Genomic DNA, 20,905 nt, shown 5'->3' on the forward strand with positions numbered 1-20,905 from the left:
ACAGTACAGTAGCCAGACAAACGAGAGACAGTTTCTTGTGCGTCACATCCGGTGGAATATTCTAGCGGATTCTTCTGTTGGACTTTAAAAGCAGGCGCGCAGAGAAGCAGACTGAGATGCGTTTTTACAGGTGAACCACTGAAACGTTATTGGGATGCAATAAACAACCACTTTGTATACATGAAGAAGTAATTATTACAGAAGAGATTCATTTAATACGATTGCTTAGTTCCATTGAAGCCGTGTCAATCATTTGCACTATTTCAGCATCATCTTTAGGTCCTTCCAGGTAAGTCAGACAGTTTAAACTATCCTCAAATCAGTTTACATAGTGCGCAGAAAATCAATTGTTGACTTCCATATACAATTATTATAAGCATTTCAGTCAATTCTATTTAGAAAGGCAATGGATTGTAGATTTTGTCCCCTAAATGTGTGACGCACCATGTATAAAATAAATTGCAGCAACCATTTTGTTTTTGTATTTAGAAAATTATTATATTTTAAAAAATACATCTACTGTGAGAATGATGCGTTTAACGCCCGAGTTTACACATTTTAGGGGCAACCCTTACGAAAAAGATTGCAGTTTGGAAACTGTAGTAAATGTGCAGTAACTGCAGTCGACGGTGATATTTTGGACGCAGTAATTGCAGTTTTTCTGCAAAATTACTGCAGTAAAAAAAAAAAACGTATGTAGGACGCAGTATTTGCACCATACTGCACTCTGACTGCAATCTTTTTTGTAAGGTTAGTAAGGAATTTATGTAGTTGCGTGTGGCTATTGTACTGAAGAAACTGCGTAGTGTGCGCACACAATAGAGATGGGTAGAGGTCTCAACTTGAATATAACACATTTTAGCATGGACATTGCCATTGAGGACTTCAGCAATTTTATACTCAACTGATGGTGATTCCTATGGGTTGGGAGGTATCAGCCAGTAGACAGGTTTCCATCTACTCAAGATTATTAGACAAAAGCAATGTTGCCCCAAAAAATTGTCATGGATATAGGATAAATTATTTTTATAAAAAAAAAAAATTATTCCGCTTTCTCCCCAATTTCGTGGTATCCAATTGGTAGTTAGTCTTGTCTCATCCCTGCAACTCCCGTACGGACTCAGGAGAGGCGAAGGTCGAGAGCCGTGCGTCCTCCGAAACACAACTCAACCACGGCTCTCAACCTTCGCTTCTTGACACAATGCCCACTTAACCCGGAAGCCAGCCGGTAGAAACACCGTGCACCTGGCGACCGTGTCAGCGTGCACTGCTCCCAGTCTGCCACAGGAGTCACTAGTGTGTGATGGGAGAAGGACAATCCTGCCGGCCAAACCCTCCCCTAACCCGGACGACGCTGGGCCAATTGTGCGCCGCCCCATGGGTCTCCCGGTCGCAGCCGGCTGCGACAGTAGGATACATTTTCTAAAGATAAACATTTTTATCCATTCGAGTGGATTTATTTTGTGAACATTTATTTATTGTGCCATATGATAAACTGTTTTTCTAATACATGAGGATTGCCGAATAATTTAGAAGTTACAAGAGGCACGTGATGTCACAATAAACCTCCACTCGACATTTAATTCTAAATGTCTTCTGCTTGCAAAGTTTATTTTTCAACTATAAAAATAAAGTTTATTTGCTTTCAACAATGTGTGAATTGCTTCACCTTGCTTTTCTGGTTGGCAGGCAAGTTTCACCATGGCACGGACTGGCGATACATTGGCGCATGAGTATTATAAGAATGTCAAATATTAGTAAATTATTGCATTCTATCCATGTGGGCTACCTGAGACATGAAACGGATAGGTTGGGAGGGCATACAAGCTGTCGCCAATTTTATTAATGCGCAATTTGCCTAAATGGGTAATGGAAACACTTGACCCACAACATTTTTCTTTTACACGAAATATAATAGCATAGTATAAAGTTAGGCTACTGTAAGACAAACACCACCACATTTCTCTCACATGTGGCCAAAACTCAACTAAAATTAAATATCCTGAAAAAGTTGGATCCACAGCCACAAATGGAGATGGCATGGGCAGCAACATTGAGGCTGTCAGACACCATAATAAAGATGAGACCTCTATCCATCTCTATGGCGCACACCCACTGGCTCAACCAATAGGGTCAACCAATAGCATAGGTGAGCAGCACTGACTGCCTTGTAATCTATGGCATTGTAGCTAAATAATCAAGTACTTTAAGTGTGTAGGATCTTGTAGTACATTTATCATGTAGTTAATGAACTAGAATTATTGCTTTTGAAATAGATTTTCCTTTGAAAATGACAATCTTATATGTGAGTGTATTTGACTAGACTAGACAACGCTCATATAGTGTGCTACATAACTTCCAAGATATTGATGGGTGATTGATTGAGGTACTGCATCCATACAGTGTTCCTTTTTATGCCTATCAGAGTCCATTCCGAGAATGATTAGAAGATTGCTCGGTCAATTATCAACTTCAGAGGATTAAACCAGTAGTGCTAATTGTTTTGCAGCATACCATAATTGACAAATAGACATGATGCTTAAAACCTCAAGCTCTAAATAAGACATGATTTATGTGCGCCATTAGCTATTGTAGCAGTCATTTTTATGTTACTTGTTATGAAGTTGATAATGACATTAAGACTGATAGATGGCCTAATGAAAATAAAGTCATTGACGTTCAGTCAGTCAGGCATTCCTGGACACAGTATATACTTTATGATGGCCTTCCTTCAGTATGTAACCCAACTTGTATGGTGAGCCAATGAATAAGGCAGTATAATATTGGTCTGAAACGCATGATAATGTGCTATTATGCTGTTAAAGAAAAATAACAATTGAGTGTAATGTTTTGAGGTGACATTATTTGAATATACTGATTGTCCATCTTTCAATTAAACAATGGGCCGGAACCAGAAAGAATAGTTTTAGGCTACTGGAATTCTTGCAGTTTAAAAAATGTATCCTGCCCAATGGGGCAACCTCAGAGCGGTCTCAATTTGCCCAACTGCTCTTCATCATGCCCTGCCAATAGAGCAACTTTTAATGTCAATCCAACTCATGCATAAGGCAAGTGGATGGGCCAGTTACCTGGACACACGTCTAGTTGTGGACCGAAAATTCTATTTTAAGCTTTTCATTAAGTATGCTTTTCAGTCCAGAACAAGGTTTAATCTGTTTCTGGGTAACCGTCTCTAAATGTACACTGTTTTCCAGCTGCTGTGCTGTGGGCAGACTGACGCAGAGAGAATCATGATTCTGCTGACTCCATCCTCTGGTAAGTGCTTATTGCTGGATGCCCCTGGACAAATGTGCATGACATGGTTGTGATTCTCTGTGTCAACACTAGAGCCAAGGCCTGGTAAGAATCATGCAAAACCGGTGTCGTTTTATTTGTTTATTTTTTTCACAACTCAGATCAGTTTTTTTTCTTGTACTTATACTAGCTTAGAGTTATATAGCAAGTTGTCAACTATTAAATTATAGAGTGGATAAATACATAGTTACTCATCACAATTAAATCTATAATCAAATGTTAATACAGGTTGTATGTGATTAGGTAGAATGTAATGCTATGATAATATCTTGTTTTTTTGTAATTATTTTTCATTTTTGTAATATTAAATTAATAGGAAATTATTTCTCAGTTAAAGTGGGAGCATGATGTTTTTTTAAATGTACATATTCCATAATTTCCAGTTGTGAAATTTGCCCCCCATGCTCGTCTTAATAGGTAGACATCCTGGGCCTGTATTCACAGAGCGTCTCAGAGTAGGTCCCCCCTGTCTTATTGCTTATGATCTAAAAGGCAAAACTGCTCCTAGATCAGGACTTCCACTCTGAGACACTGTGAATATAAGCCCAGAAATATATAAACTTAAAAGTGTGAATGTATCTGGCTCTGGCTTGATACTTGGTGGTATTTATCAGTGGTGAGACAGTATTGACTGGCCGGATTAGGGATCAGACCTGGCGTATCCTTTCCATTGAGTTATGAAACACAAGCTGGCAATTTTTTTTATTTTTCCGGAAGAGTCGCTAACTGGGTCAATATTTCAATATTTTTCAATATTTGTTGACATTCTAGGCAAACAGACAAAGATTAGTGGCAGATACTGTAAATGTATCTGCATATTGATTCGCCATAGTGTACTATTTGGGGTTTTCTGGTTAGGTTGTCGAAAGCCAAGTAATGTAAAATGTAAATCAGAAATGAGAAGCATGCTTGTCAAGTGAACTTCTTAAAAGTTGTTGTTGGCTTGTGCTATGTCTCATACACTGTTTTCTTTCAGATGAAGAGTCTCTTGAACTCGACTGGCTTTGGAATCACACGAAGTTCTGTGTGCAAAACAGAATAGTAGGAACATGACTTTAACCCTTTTTCACGTACAGACGTTAGTTTGTTAGACTTTTAGTTTTAAAAAGGGTTTATATGGTAACTTTTTATTATGTTTATTTTATGTAGAGGTATATGGGTCTTTGTCGGCAGTGAATACTCTCTTGGCTACTTCTATCACCTCCGCTTATTAACTTCTGTGTGAAATCCAAACTCCATAGCGAAGCCACAGACACTCAAGAACAAAGATCCCTTTGTTTGCCTTCTTTGAAAACCATCAGCATTGCAAGGACAAAAAACAGCCCTGGCCTTAGTGAAGTATCTAGCGTCACTGGACCTTCCAGCTTTTTAAGTAAGATAACCCATTTATGATGCCTTTTAATGCTTCAAGATTCTGGCATCATTAATTCAATGAAAGTCAAATGAAGTTTCCCTTTACACTCTTCGATTACTTTAATAACCGTAATGGTGGAATTACACAGTATTACACTGATAGGAACTTTGATATAACAATACTTGGCTTTCACATAACAAATGTATAAGGAAATTATGTAATTACTCTGAAATTTCCACAAAATGCAAACTATGGAAAAAAACCAGAACAAGCAAACTGCTATTGACACTTTTTTAAAAGCTACCCATCCATGTCAACGTTGCTGTCATGTCCTTTTGTCATTGTTCCAGGTCACTGTTTTGCCAGTCAACTAGCCTAATTTAATCAACAGCCCAGTAGACTCATTATCTCAGGGTTGCACTATAGTACTATTTGTGGACAGTCCATTACTATAGTATAGTACCATGTGTGGACAGTCACTTACTCTCTCCCCACCAGCCTGTCTCAGCTATACATGCACTATATATTTGCTGAATAAGTATTCCGTGTGGCAATGACTATGAGAATATTAACACTACCAAATGATGGTTACTGTACATACTGTGCCTGCCCCTATTCTGAAAAGTGGATTAGTCTATCGAATGGTCGGTCTCCAATAATCTTACATACTTCTTGGTAAGTGCTACTACTTTTTATTAGCTACATGAATCAATCTTGCATAGGTTTGTAAATAATGTACAATTTGTATATAAAAAATGAAGTTTCTTTGCAAATGTTCATTCTTTGATAACAAATACATTATTTAATACTGTGTAACAACTATAAAAAAAATTGAAGCACATCCTAAACCACTTGTGAATTTTATTTAGGTTCTCGCCTATACTTGAAATCTGCTGGTTACTAGTACTACTGTAGGTTGGGTGCATGAGGTTTGACTTTTTCTCTTTAATTTGCATTCATCTTTTTTTCATATCTTGGTACAGCTTCTGATTCTGTCCTGGTCTTGAGGGGCCACAAGTAGCAAGCCAAACACGTTAAAGCTGATAATTTGCAAAGAAAATATTGGTTAAAGGAATGATTTATCTTTTGCGTGTTTGGTTTGTTTGACATATCCGTTTAAACAGGATTTACATACTGTACAGCAGTTTAGGTGTGGCCATCAGATATGATATGGTCCTATCATATCTGTAGTGTTTTAGCTACAATCCTCTTAAGAGAAGCTAAGTGAATCTAACATAGACCACCAGCTAATAGCAATCACTGTCCTCACTGTTCTCAGGTTTCTTCCAGCGCACCAATAAGCTATTTCTAAGCGAGCAGGCCACGGGTGTCCAGCTCAAGGAGTTTGTACGCAAAAATGCAGCCAATGCCATGTCTATGGCCAACATGCTCATGGGCATGGCCTCTATTCTCTGCAGCCTGAACGGGTGAGTGAACACAGCATACAGTATCTGATTTTTCTTTGACAAAACCATACTATAGCTAACATAGACAGTGGCAGTGTTATGTTATTATTGCATACATCTTTGTTATATCTGTGAGGCTTTTCTTTTTTGAATGTCCTGTTGACACAAGCGCATGTCCTGCCAAAAAAAAAGGCTGAGCTGTTGAGGGAACACAGATGAACACAAGCAGCTTATCAAGGTCAGGTCTTCTGACCGTCGGCTCATGCAGCACACATCAACCACCACCCTTAAAGCATTGATGGTGTTAAATAATATACTGTTTCTGAAGTGTATATGGCATGAAAAGCCGTCAGTAAGTAGAAGATACCTTTTACGGTATTTTATGTCAACAAAGCTGCCCTAAAGGCAATTTTAAGATCCTACGTCGACTGCATGTCACACGTGTGTCTAGGTATAGTTTCTGGAATTGGCCTTCCATAGAAAAATGCGGTCAGAGGTTCTACAGGAGATTGATCAAGTTTATTTGAATGCTCTCTCCAGCTGGGTGAAAAGTCTTGTATACTGGGAACAAGAGATGAGGATTTTAACACTTAACTACAAATGTATTCTTCTGCTGTGGCCATCTAATAAGGCTCCCTCAAGAAGTCAATGGGAACAAAGGATCATTGAATTAACTCCCAATGAGGTTTTCTCTACAGCATTGAAAAATAAGCCTTAACAATTCTTTAAGATGTGGGACCCCTTTTTTAACTAACTTGGCCAAAACAAAGCCCACATTTAATTTCAGGACTGCCTGGCCTGGTGCGATTCCGTTACTTGAAAGTTCTCCTACTCTACAGTGCATTCGGGAAGTATTCAAACCCCTTTACTTATTCAAAATGTTGTTACGTTAGAGCCTTATTCTAAAATGGATTAAATACATTTTCCCCTCATCAATCTACACACAATACCCCATAATGACAAAGCAAAAACAGTTTGTTTGAACATTTTTGCTAAAGTATTACAAATAAAAAAACGATCACATTTACATAAGTATTCAGACCCTTTACTCACTACTTTGTTGAAGCACCTTTGGCAGCGATAAGTCTCGAATCTTCTTGGGTATGACTCTACAAGCTTGTCACACCTGTATTTGGGGAGTTTCTCCCATTCTTCTCTGCAGAACCTCTCAAGCTCTGTTAGGTTGGATGGGGAGCGTTGCTGCACAGCTATTTTTCAGGTCTCTCAAGAGCTGTTCAATCGGCTTCAAGTCCGGGCTCTGGCTGGGCCACTCAAGAACATTCAGAGACTTGTACCGAAGTGTGCTTAGGGTCGTTGTCCTGTTGGAAGGTAAACCCCAGTCTGAGGTCCTGAGCACTCTGGAGTGAAGATCTCTCTGTACTTTGCTTCGTTCATCTTTCCCTCGATCCTGACTAGTCTCTCAGTCCCTGCCGCTGAAAAACATCCCCACAGCATGATGCTGCCACCAACCATGCTTCACTGTAGCGATGGTGCCAGGTTTCCTCCAGACGTGACGCTTGGCATTTAGACCGAATAGTTCAGTCTTGGTTTCATCAGATGAGAGAATCTTGTTCCTCATGGTCTGAGAGTCCTTAAGGTGCCTTTTGGCGAACTCCAAGCGGTCTGTCATGGGCCTTTTACCTAGGAGTGGCTTCCGCCTGGACACTCTACCTACCATAAAGGCCTGATTGGTGCAGTGCTGCAGATATGGTTATCCTTCTGGAAGGTTCTCCCATCTCCACAGAGGAACTCTGGGGCTCTGTCAGAGTGACCATTGGGTTCTTGGTCACCTCCCTGACCAAGGCCCTTCTCCCCCGATTGCTTAGTTTGGCCAGGCAGCCAGGTCCTGAGTGCTCTGGAGTGAAGATCTCTGTACTTTGCAAAGTTCATCTTTCCCTCGATCCTGACTAGTCTCCCAGTCCCTGCCGCTGAAAAACATCCCCACAGCATGATGCTGCTGCCACCATGCTTCACCCTAGGGATGGTGCCAGGTTTTCTCCAGACGTGACGCTTGGCATTCACGCCAAAGAGTTCAGTCTCCACAGAGGAACTCTGGGGCTCTGTCAGAGTGACCATTGGGTTCTTGGTCACCCCCCTGACTAAGGACCTTCTCCCCCGATTGCTAAGTTTGGCAGGGCGGCCAGCTCTAGGGAGAGTATTAGTGGTTCCAAACTTCTTCCATTTAAGAATGATGGAGGCCACTGTGTTCTTGGGGACCTTCAATGCTGCAGAAATGTTTTGGTACCCTTCCCCAGATCTGTGCCTCGACACATTCCTGTCACAAAGCTCTACGGACAATTCCTTCTATCTCATGGCTTGGTTTTTGCTCTGACGTGCACTTTCAATTGTGGGACCTTATATAGACAGATGTGTGTGCCTTTCCAAATCATGTCCAAACAATTTAATATACCACAGGTGGACTCTAATCAAGTTGTAGAAACATCTCAAGGACGATCAATGGAAACGGGATGCACATGATCTGAATATTGAGTGTCATAGCTAAGGGTCTGACTAGTTAAGTAAGGTATTTCTATTTTAGCTAATTCTAAAACCTGTTTTCGCTTTGTCATTATGGGGTATTGTGTGTAGATTTGAGGTGCAAAAAATATTTTATCCATTTTAGAATAAGGATGTAACGTAACAATGTGGAAAAAGTCAAGGGGCCTGAATACTTTCCGAATGCACTGCATGTTGGCTTTTTTTTACTCTTTTTACATACTTGACCTCTATTGTGTAGTCTGGTGCTTGTATGTCTATGATCTGCATAAATCCATTTGAATTTGACAGCACCCCGTTTGACTTGAACAAAACCTTCCATACATATTTGGTCATTGTAGGAAATGGAAAATATACACTTTGAGATTTAATAGCTTACAAACAGGGTTGTCAAACTTTTTCAAAATAATTTCTGGATTTTTTTCTATTTTAATAGAAATAAAAAAGAATCTCTAACATAAATTAGCAAAAAATGTGAGAAATAAATAAAATAGTTTGACCACACTGTAAGCTTTGAAGTTATATGAAACTCAACCATTTATCTTTTCCAGTGATGAAGACATGGATGTGTCATGATATTGGTGGTATGCAAAATGGGTCAACTTTGAGCACCTTTATCTCCTGTGTTTTATCATTCAGGGAAAAAGTCACTTAATGACCACTTCTTCCATGGACAAACATGTATGGAAAGTGTTGTTTAAATCAAAAGTGATGCTGTCCAAAAAAAAAATGTTTTATTGTTTTGTCTGTTCATCTTGTTTGTCTATTTTTGTATCTAAGTTATGCTCTTTATTCCCGAGTGTTTATAGTTTTTTTTGTCTTGTTTTCGTGTATGATATTTGTGTTTTTCTTACTCTGTAAAAGCCACAAGTTAATCCAAAAATAAAAAGCAGCCCTTGGTGTGACATTGCCTTAAGTACAGTGGTAATAAACAAGTAATCCATAGGTTACTGTGTAATTACATTTGTATCATGTAATGTTTTAGTATTGTCATTTCTATATTGTAAAACTGCAACCCAACATTTGACCCTCCTTTTGCAGCCACCAACATGCAGCCTGCTGGCTGGTCCTGATTGGCTACCTGCTGGATTTGGCAGATGGGGCAGTTGCCAGGCGACTGGATGCATGCTCTCCACTAGGTGAGTGGAGTGGTGTCCATTACCTCTAGCCAGGGCTAAACTTCAACTGAGACACTGATGATTCACTAGCCTGAAACATGTAGTTATGACAAGGACTATGAGAGGGAAAGACACCACAAACAGGATCAGGCTAGTGATGCACACAACCCAGCCATCCACTACTGGCGCTGGTCATTACAGCTGATGGATCAAATGGCCTAATGGGCAACGGTTACGACCTTAAAAGACAAATAAAAGGAGCTATGTATAATTCAGAAGATCATTTACCGACCTACAGTGCATTCGGAAAGTATTCAGACCCCTTGATTTTTTTCCCCCCCCCCACATTTTGATACGTTACAGCCTTATTCTAAAATTAATTAAATACATTTGTCCCTCATCAATATGCGCACAATACCCCATAATGACAAAGCGAAAACAGGTTTTTAGACATTTTTGCTAATTTATTAAAAATAAAAAACAGAAACCTTATTTACATAAGTATTCAGACCCTTTATGAGACTCAAAATTGAGCTCAGGTGCATCCTGTTTCCATTGATCATCCCTGAGATGTTTCTACAACTTGATTAGAGTCCACCTGTGGTAAATTCAATTGAATGGACATAATTTTGAAAGGCATACACCTGTCTATATAAGGTCCCACCGTTGACAGCCATGTCAGCAAAAACCAAGCCATGAGGTCGAAGGAATTGTCCGTAGAGCTCCGAGACAGGATTGTGTCGAGGCACAGATCTGGGTAAGGGTACCAAAAAATGTCTGCAGCATTGAAAGTCCCCAAGAACACAGTGGCCTCCATCATTCTTAAATGGAAGAAGTTTGGAACCACCAAGATTCTTCCTAGAGCTGGCCGCCCTGCCAAACTTAGCAATCGGGGGAGAAGGGCCTTAGTCAGGGATGTGACCAAGAACCCGTTGGTCACTCTGACAGAGTTCCTGAGTTCCTCTGTAGAGATTGAACTAATTGGCCTGAATGCCAAGCGTTGCGTCTGGAGGAAACCTGGCACTATCCCTACGGTGAAGCATGGCGGCGGCAGCATCACGCTGTGGGGATGTTTTTCAGAGGCAGGGACTGGGAGACTAGTCAGGATCGAGGGAAAGATGAACGTTGCAAAGTACAGAGATCTTCACTCCAGAGCACTCAGGACCTCAGACTGGGGCTAAGGTTTACCTTCCAACAGGACAACGACCCTAAGCACACAGCCAAAAGAAATGTTGGAGTGGCTTCGGAACATGTCTCTGAATGTCCTTGAGTGGCCCAGCCAGAGCCTGGACTTGAACCCGATCGAACATCTCTGGAGAGACCTGAAAACAGCTGTGCAGCAACACTCCCTTTCCAACCTGACAGAGCTTGAGAGGATCTGCAGAGAAGACTGGAAGAATCTCCCCAAATACAAGTGTGCCAAGCTTGTAGCATCATACCCAAGAAGACTTGAGGCTGTAATCACTGCCAAAGGTGCGTCAACAAACAATTGAGTTAAGGGTCTGAATACTTATGTAAATGTGATCTCATTTTTTCCACAACAAAAACATTTTATTAGCAAAAAAATATCAGTTTTTGCTTTGCATTATGAGGTATTGTGTGTAGATTGATGAGAAAGAAAAACAATGTTAGCAATTTTAGAATACGGCTGTAACGTAACAAAAGTCAAGGGGTCTGAATACTTTCCAATTGCACTGTATATGCATATTTTAGCAGTAGAACCCAATCAGCATAAACAAAAAAGGTGCTATCCAGAACCTTAAGGTTATTTGTCTGTCCCCATAGGAGAACCCTTAGAAGAACCCTTTTGGTTCCATGTAAAACTGTTGGGTTTCAACAGAGGGTTCTACATGGAACCCAAAATAGATTTTTACCTGGAACCAAAAAGGGTTCTCCTATGGGACAGTAGGTTGCATACTGCAACAAGTTTGGTCCAAAGTTTGGTTACAAAGACGCCATTAAAAACGTTCTTGAATGTAAGGGAGAATCCAAAGGGAACTTAAGTGACATCAAACCAAAGAAAAAACGAATCTCGTTGCAGTAAGTGTACTTGCTGTCAATTAGCTGTGCTGATCGGCTTCTATCTCTGTATGTAGTTCAGTAAATGATGTTCTCTGCATTGCAGTGGTTCCATGTCTTTGTTGAATTATGTCTGCCATAGACTGTTGTGTATTATTAGGAAATAGCCTAGCTAATGATTCAATAAAAATACGTTTATTTAAAAAAAATGTAAGCAAACTCCTATTGTACACGACACAGCATATTCTCAAGTGATCACAACGGGATATGACGTAATAAAAAGGCACATGCAGGTGGCTTTATACATAACGACCTCCTGTGTGCAGATAGTCACGTCTACACTGCCATGGATCCCACGGCTGCCTGAAATAGCTCCCAGCAGGTGCACCACAATGCATCGTCACCCGGATATTTCAGGGGCTTTGTGTTCCATCAGTGTTTTTCTGCATGACTTTGCAGGTGGGTGTTGTTGTGCCCCTGTCTTTGTGTCAATTGAACTTTCACTTTCCGACTAAGCAATCTGATTCGGGGGGCTCATGCTCCAATTGTCTGTTTTATCCCAATGCTTTGGGCCCTCAACATATCTGAAATTGTTGACCCCTGTGCTGTGGAATTCCATCTCGTTCATTGGAGCTGGGGTCAGAATCACCTCCTGCTCGTCGCTCGGTGACAACATGCTCCATGCTTTGGGGGGGACAAACGAACTGTGGCATTTGGGAATGTTGTTTACAAAGGAAAGTGGCAGGCCTGTTATGCTGACACCGACATTTCCACTACAGATGGACCCTTTTTACATAAACACAAACGCTCACACAGGAAAGGGAGAAGTAGACCATTGGCATAAACAAGATTAGATCAACTTGTTTTGTCTTATGTTAGCAGTGAACTAACCTCACAGCAGTAGCATGTAGACATTAATCTGATATGTGAGACAAGTCATAAGACAAATATATAACTAGTCACTTCCTATCTTTCTCTCTGGTTCAGGTGCTAAACTGGATGATTTTGCAGATTTCACAACCTTTGGGATTGCAACATCATTGCTCCTGAGGACACATGCCTTAATAGACAACATCCTGTGCATGTGCTATGTCCTGTCTGTGTTTGTCCGCCTCTGCTTCTTCTCCAGCGGTAAGTGGCGCAGAAAGAAAACGTGAAATGCTAGGATAGATGGCATGATCAATTTCAGTCTTCATGTATTCATCATTCAAGGTACAGTCTAGGCTGAATAAAGTCCGATTGTCTTCATTTAGGTCTTGTCTCTCTTTCTGTGGTTATTCATCTCCAGGCATCCCCTTCATGTACCGTGGCCTGCCATGTATCTACTCTTCCGCCATCCTGGCCTGTCTCTCCCTGCTGACCGGAGGTAACGTGGTGGTCCTGCGGGTCACTGCTGTGGCCATGATCCTCTTCATGGTCAACCAGGGCTTCTACCCTCACGACAGGGTCCTGGAGTCACAGGCCTGGAAGAAGGTGGTCTACGCTGGAGGTAATACACCAGATACGGTGTTTCTTTACCTTGGTCCAGGGGACACAAAGGAGTGCACTATTTAGTTTTTTTGCCCCTAGCACTACACAACTGATTCAATGAATCAAAGGGTTGATGACGAGTTAATTAGTGGAATCGTATGTGTAGCGCTAGCCTCGTACAACCAGCCTGATCTCGCAAGCATGCGTAAATCATTTGCTGCACGGATCATTTTATATACGCTCGCAGGATCAGACTGGTTATACGAGGCTAGTGTAGTGCTACGGCAAAAAACACAATGGTTCACCCCTTTGTGTCCCCAGGACCAGGGTTAACAAACTGCACCAGTAGAATAGGTTGTAGAGAGGTATTGAAAATTAGAATTCAAGTAAAAAAATTTTTTTTTTTTAAAGCTGAGGCTACACGTTCAAATCAACGGCCCTCGTCCGCCCTGTCCTGCCAACCCCTGGAGGCCTCTTCCCCAGAACAACTGTATCACGTTCTGCACTTTGTTACTTTACCTTTAGTTTATGTTTTTTTTAAAAAAAAATTACGTAGCTTCTGCTCACCTCCCCTCTTTCTTCACGTTTCTCACTACACAATCGTGAATTATTATTCTTTACGTTTTACGGGTGAAACATCCATGCAGCATCTGCATGCCAACCATTTTCATGGGGGAAAATGCATTTAGATATTTTTGAATTATGTACAGTGTTTTCGTGAACAACTTTTAAAGCTGATGTTAAACTGTATTTTATCAGTGTTTTGTTTCAATCAAAGCACATTTTGCTAAAGTCTCATAAAAAAAACGAGGTGGATTTCTTTGTCTTACAGTGACGTTATACTATTATATTCAGTTATGTTGAATACTAATGAATTATTATGTGATCTTGCAGATATTGATTCAGCTTTGATCTAACTTTATTAAATGAGCACTGTTCTCCATTCCAAGGTTATTATAGTTTTCTGTTTCTATATTAGATTTTTGATGGAAACATCTGTTTTTTGTTTTTTAAATGTATTCAGTTAAGTTTGTTAATTTTCCGACTTGATTTACTAGTTTTTATTCAGTTTAAGTTTGATAAAAACATTTGTATTTTATATTATTCCGTTTTTGGTGTTAGGGACAGAAAGTAGCCTGCATGGGAAGCTAGCAGCCATGTTTGCATTGTAGGTTCTAGTTCTTCCCTGTTAGCTAGTAGTCTCGGAAATCCCAGACCTAGAGCAACAGCACATGTTGGATTCTCTTGGACATTTCAACAACAACAAATTCTGGGGAGGTTTTTCTTCAGACTGACAACTCTCCCAGCAAATCCTGAGTTTGGCTAGGAGATCCAAGCTTGAAAAATGTAACACTTTTTGTAGCCTGTAGAAAGACGTCTCATAATGTTGCGACTTGAGGAAGGTTTTCAGGCAAAACCTTTGCAGTGGTTTTAGTGAAGGCAGAGGATGCAAACTAGCCACTTGCGAAATGCACTCATTAAAAATAACCTCTGATCTCCTTCTCACTAGCTAGCTACTACGTTGTGTCCGGCAGGGATGTTGACGCTAGGCCGTGACATCAGGCAGTTCAATAGAGATCATTACATGGAAATAATGCATTTTTGCATGAACATTTCCATTGAGGGCTTCCACCATTTTAAAGTAGTCAATTGGGTGGGACTTCCTATGGGTTAAGGAAGGATCACATAATTCCATTCAGGTCATCAGGAGGGATCAGACAATGAATTATACTTGTGAGCAAACATTCCATAACTTGAGGTGGCGGTAAATCGCCAATACATTTCCAGGTGGCCATATGCAACCTTTCAGTTTGTTTACCAACTCATAGAAGTATTAGAAAATGGACTACTTCAAAATGGAGATGGCCTCAATGGAGCTGTCCGTGCTCCCACAGACGCCATCTCGCCCGCCAGCCTCTGATGAATTGTCTGCTTTCAGAGCGCCTCAGAAAGAGACTTAACTGGAAGCCTATGGCAGGAGCGGATGATCTCTGCCCATCACCATCTAGCTCAACCCTTAGAACCTTCGCCTAAGTGTGCTGCATCAAGGAGCCAGTATTGTTTTTGTGTGCAACAAAGAGAACCCTCTGAATCAGAACTCGGTTAGCTTGTGCAATATGGAAATACACTGCCTATTCTTGCCAATTCACAGCTGCTTTTGTAGTATCTTCTAAGAAGTGTTCGACACTTCACAAACTGCCAGTGGCAAGCCAGCTCCAACAGAGATGGGTCCATAGTAGTTATAGTAGTTGTAGCGTTCTGCGTCATTGCCATTGGTATGTGTTTACTTTTTACTGGGATAGTGTTCTGCACAATGACATACTGTACATCATTCTGCCTCGGATGGCATCTTTACTTTTCTATTTGAAAACAGTGTACATCACGTTACAGGATGGCTAGCACGTTACGCTGGCTAGCTATTAGCATGAACGGTGATGTTTAGAAGCTGTGGCGATATGTCCCTACTACCTCGGGTTCTGGGAAGTTATTTCAGCATAATTAATTTTACCGACACAATAAGATCCCACCTTGTTTAGCCTATTTTGTTTTATCGACAATTGGAAAGTTTACCGAAACGTTTTCTCTTTCCATCAGTCCTGTCGTGTTTTTTTTATCGACATGCAATTTATTTGCATAAAAAGGTTTGTTGGAAACCTGGTTAATAACAACAGGCCCGTCAATTCAAGTGATCAGTCTGCTGCACATAGGGTACAATGTGTGTGTGGGCGGTAAATTCAATTGTTGTTTATAGTTACAACAATTTGGTGAAGTTTCTACACCAGACAAAGACATCCAATCATGTGTGGGTGAGTGAGAACAGGAGGAAGGGAAGCGGAGCAGAGGGAGCAATGGCTACATAAAAACAAATTAATCTGTGTAAAGTATAGAATCCCGCACATGTGCAGACGGTCCGGTTGTTTACCTATTGGGAAGTGGCATCCAGAGAATTTAGTCCACACAGCCACTCTGTAAAACCCCAAAAACTTTTCTGGGATAGTTAATATAGCACATTTTAGAGATGTTTAAACAATTCTTCAAAAAATGGATGTTTGGTCCTGTGAAATCTATTGGAATGTTGATACCAGGGGCCTCATTTATAAACGTGAGTATGTAAAAAGAAATATACCCCAAAATGTTTTCCCACTTCTAAAAACTGAACTTGATGTGAGAATGTCTTTAGACCATGCGTACGCATATCTTCTAGTGGTTGTAGTATTGTATTGCAAGTAGAATTTTGCAAATGGGGGATATTATGACACTTATTCATAATCACAAGATGCAGCCATTTGCCGTTAGTGAGAAGAGCAAAAAAATAAAAAAATAAATCTAAAATAATGAGACTTAGGAATCTATTTACTATTTTATTTTCATGACCATTGCAGAATAAATTCCTTGCCTTTTCTGGCAATGATGGGTTCATATTCCTGAAGTAGCCATGAAACACATTACTATGCACATCTCTCATTTAATTGGGCCTATGTAAATAGGTTATGTATTTCAAGTTTCTCTGTATGTGATCCCATAGACAGCGCCGTTTTATTGCCTACAGACTAATTTACCAGGTGAACCTCGAGACAGTTGATTTTTTTTACTTTGAAGTAGGCCTATGTATGCTACTGCTGTATGTCATTTCAATATGTTTTTGAGAAGCTTAGACAATGTTTCAGATTTGAAATCAAACATTATGCTGACAGGTCCACAATAATTTGCCATTGTAGCCTACTTCTAATATAAATACTGCTTCTAAATTGTTTCCAAATATACAATAAATCAAACAGAATGTGCGGACAGGCATTCGGTATAGGCAGCCCAGTGTAATACAAAATACTCAGAAGTAATTCAAATACATATTTCAAATACATGTAACAGAAATACTGCCCATCTCTATAGGCAGCATGCATGTTTAATTTGAAAAAGTTACTGCAAAATATCAAAATATTCTGCCCACACCTTTACAGAAATGTGATCAAATATGCTATTGTTCATTTACAAACTTTTGTGACCTAATTCCAATAGTATCAAATTATACACCATAAAAGGTGGAGGGCGTTTTCTGGGCGGAGTTTGATGCTCGTTCACGTATGCACAGATTTACGACAGGAAAAAATGCATTTATGGCTTGCACCAAGTTTATAAATCTATTTTTTGACATTGATATTTTTTTCAGAAATGGCACAAGCAGATATTTAGTATGACATTTACACAATGGTTATGATGCCCCAACCATGCGTACATTTCTTACTAAATTAGGACATTTGTGGAGATTCTAGGATTTGCGTGCGCCACAAATGATTGGGATTTATCAAACTGTCGCGCGTAATATATACGCATGTCTTCATTGATAAATAAGAGCCATACTATATCTGTGTGCTCATGAACGAGCGTTACAACCCTGCCTGGAAAACACCCTCCATTTACCTTTTATGGAAACAACCAAAACACCCTCCATTCACCTTTTATGGTAACAACCAAAACGCCCTCATTTGCTGAATGATTTGGAGATGTTGGTACTTGGCCATGTCTGTTTCTTAAAGAAATCAGAATAGCAAATTAGATCACATTTCTGTAGAGATGTGGGTAGAATGTTTTTAATCTTTTGCAGTGACTTTTTCACCACAAAAAAATGCATGCCACCTATAGCGAGTGCCAAATACTGTCCGTGCATTCTGCAAGATTGATTTGTCTAATGAAGAATTTAAAAGTAAATGCTGCCTAACGCCCACACGTCTATGCAAAATATTCTTGTTCAATATTTTGTTTGTCAATACATGATTGTGTTTCTATATCCTGCCTTGGTATACGCTATTATGTTGAGTTCCTATTGCACGGCAATACTAGCTACACATACTTACCTAGGTTACTGGGCTATTTACTTTCGAGCACAGTTGGCTATTGAATGAGCGATGGATAAATGGTAGCGTAATATTGTGTAGAGGGAATAAACCAGTTATGTCAGAAAAGGAGTAACATGGCCTGCAATAGGATTGTGATTTAGGTCTATATAGGCATAATAAAAGTAAAATAAATGTATTAGGCGAAATGCTGCTATTCGATCTTCTTATCAACGGCAAATGCATCCATTTTGTCATTAGGCTTACTTTTTAATGTTTTTATTAGCCTACCATTATTATAATTCCTGTGCAAACACTTCCATCTCCCCAAAAATAACTATATTTGCTTGCAATACAAAGATTTGCACACTTTCCCGTCAAGTTCAACATTTCTAAATACCAACCTTTGTGGGTAAACTTGCGCAAGCAAAGTTGGCTTTTTATGCATGCTCACACACCTTTGATAAATGAGGCCGCAGGTACTTTAAACATGTGAGCAGTAATGCGAATCCTCCATTCAGAATAAGTTCTTCCTTAAAGGGCAATTCCACCCATTTTCAACTTCATTTTCATTATCTTCTGCACAATACCAATGTCTACATATGTGGGGGGAAAAAATAAGTAAAAAAAGGACTACCCAATGACATCATCAAAAGTTTTTAAAGCACGGATTTTAAAACATTTTAAAAGCACAGATTTTCAAACGCTATAACCCTAACCCACTATGACTTGGAGAGCAAGAAAATACCTTCCCTCTGGCTAGAAACTCGTTGCAGGTTTTAAAAATCCCTTTATTTCTTTGTATTTTAAAAAATATATATGTAACCCTCCTAATCTGTGAAGTCGCAAAGGAGCATTTTTTTGGACTTTATCTTTTTAACCACAGATCAATGCTGCTTTCACATATGTAGACACTGGTTTGGTGCTGGAGATAATTAATATGATGTTGAAAAGTGGTGGCATTTCCCTTTAATTCGAAATTAAAGCTTTCTAAAATTGTTTCAGATCACAATAATCCAGCCATGAAAAAAGGTAGGCTATTCATTAGGTAGACTACTCATCTCATTTGTTTTTCCTGTTTTGTTTTGCAGGAGTTGTCATGGTGTTCTGTTCCTCTTTCTCTCCGGCATGTGTGTACTACCTGTTGTGGTCTGTCTCCTACATTTTGTTCCCAACATCTCTTTGGAGTTGCAAAGTGTAGTAGGAGTTAAAGGCCTTGCTCCAAACTCACACATGGCTTGTCAACAGGCCGTCCGGCGGGGTTAACTAAAGCTCCCAGACTGCTGCTGCTAGCTATCCACAGCGGATCGAAAAAGGACGTAAGAGGACGTTTTAATGTTTTTGTAAGATTTAACTGCCTTTTTCATCATGACCACTTGATGGATAATGTAATGTACCTTAGCCATTTTGTTTTTGATTAATACAGTGTTTGAATGTCTAGTTATGTTTTTACAATACAATGGCAGAATTGTACTGTACTGTCTTGTGCGTACTGTGTGCATAATTGTGCTTGAGATTACTCCAACTATTATGAAGTATTTTTAGTAATTAATAGTCATTTGAGACTTACTGTAAACATGGTAGATTCAAACTTATTGCATGCTCCCAATTTGTAATACATTTTAATTCAAAATATTTTATTTTCATCATATTGCAGATACAAAAGAAGTCCATTGTATAATTAAGCAATAAGGCCAGAGGAGGTGTGGTATATGGCCAATATACCATTGCTAAGATCTGTTCTTATGCACGATGCAACACAGAGTGCCTGGATACAGCCATTAGCCATGGTATATTGGCCATATACCACAAACCCGCAAGGTGCCTTATTGCTATTATAAACTGGTTACCAATGTAATTAGGAGAATAAAAAGTAATTTTGGCATACCCGTGGAATACTTAAGTGATAATGCCCGAGAAGCCGGTGTTTGGAGGATATATTGGCCGGCAAACCATGCCAATATATCCTCCAAACACCGGCTTCGACGGCATTATCAATTTTATACAACGGGTTACCAACATATTCAAATAATGATTTACAGATTTTCATAAAATATATTTTGATGAATGTATTCATACCATTTAACCCTTCCACAAGATATAGTCCTGACACAAATCTAGTGTTGCTACCCAAGCCGACTGGTCGTTCGTTCTATCGGTTTGGTTGCCAGAGATACGACCCAGTCGTTCGTTCTAAATGTTCGATTGGCATACTGGCTGGCAACGTTCTTGTCCCTTTCTTGCTAGCCAACTACAGCTAACTTACAGTCACGTCAAACAGTGCAGCCAGAATAACAACAAAGTAGCTTCATTTTCATTTGTTTAAGGTGTTTTTTAGTGACATTTATTTGGTTACATACAAAACAAGGAGCTAATGATGAACGATTTCACCTGGCATAAAAAATGTGCTCTGATGAGCTAGCCAACAACACAGCTAACACAATCACTTCAAACTCGAACTGGAAAGACTGCAAACTAGCTGCACTTTGTTTCGTTTGACCTGTTTTCTATTGATAATTCTTCATATATCCATAAAGATTATGCTGATTCATTTCGACTGGCTGAGAAAAGCTGACTGGATGTCTGTCTGGTCCCGACTCCAGACCACTACACGTTCATTACTATGGGACAGCTGGAGATCCAATTTCAAATATTGAAACAATGTTGCAAATTTCGGAGACAGACAGCAAGGTTTATACAAATCTCCGCTGTTAAACTAAATGTTAGTCTAAAAGAAATGTGAGATAATGTCTAGAAGCTTTTTGTAGTGGAGATCAAGTTCATAAGTTCCCTGGCTGGACTGATGAGACAGTGGACTGTGCAGTCAGATGGAACAGAGCACTCAGTGGTGGAAAAAGTACCCAATTTTCATACTTGAGTAAAAGTAAAGATACC

At 39.8% G+C, this 20,905-nt stretch overlaps 1 protein-coding gene across 5 annotated transcripts; it reads left to right on the top strand.

Annotated features, from left to right (window-relative positions):
• The first annotated feature begins 40 nt into the window (after positions 1-40).
• LOC115167976 (transmembrane protein 269) lies at positions 41-19,483 on the top strand. Of its 5 annotated transcripts, none has more exons than XM_029722780.1 (8): positions 41-130; positions 268-289; positions 3,216-3,276; positions 5,949-6,096; positions 9,613-9,710; positions 12,696-12,839; positions 12,997-13,197; positions 19,259-19,483. In XM_029722780.1, the coding sequence occupies exons 1-8, from the start codon at positions 117-119 to the stop codon at positions 19,429-19,431; spliced, it is 861 nt and encodes a 286-aa protein (XP_029578640.1). In that variant the 5' UTR covers positions 41-116; the 3' UTR covers positions 19,432-19,483. The 5 variants fall into 5 exon arrangements, with proteins under 5 accessions (XP_029578640.1, XP_029578641.1, XP_029578642.1 ...); XM_029722781.1 differs by having other exon boundaries at positions 42-130; positions 19,102-19,317; XM_029722785.1 differs by adding an exon at positions 4,292-4,356 and having other exon boundaries at positions 57-289.
• Positions 19,484-20,905: the final 1,422 nt, after the last annotated feature.

The sequence above is a fragment of the Salmo trutta genome, chromosome 30, assembly GCF_901001165.1.
Source record: "Salmo trutta chromosome 30, fSalTru1.1, whole genome shotgun sequence".
In the NCBI taxonomy this organism is placed as follows: domain Eukaryota; kingdom Metazoa; phylum Chordata; class Actinopteri; order Salmoniformes; family Salmonidae; genus Salmo; species Salmo trutta.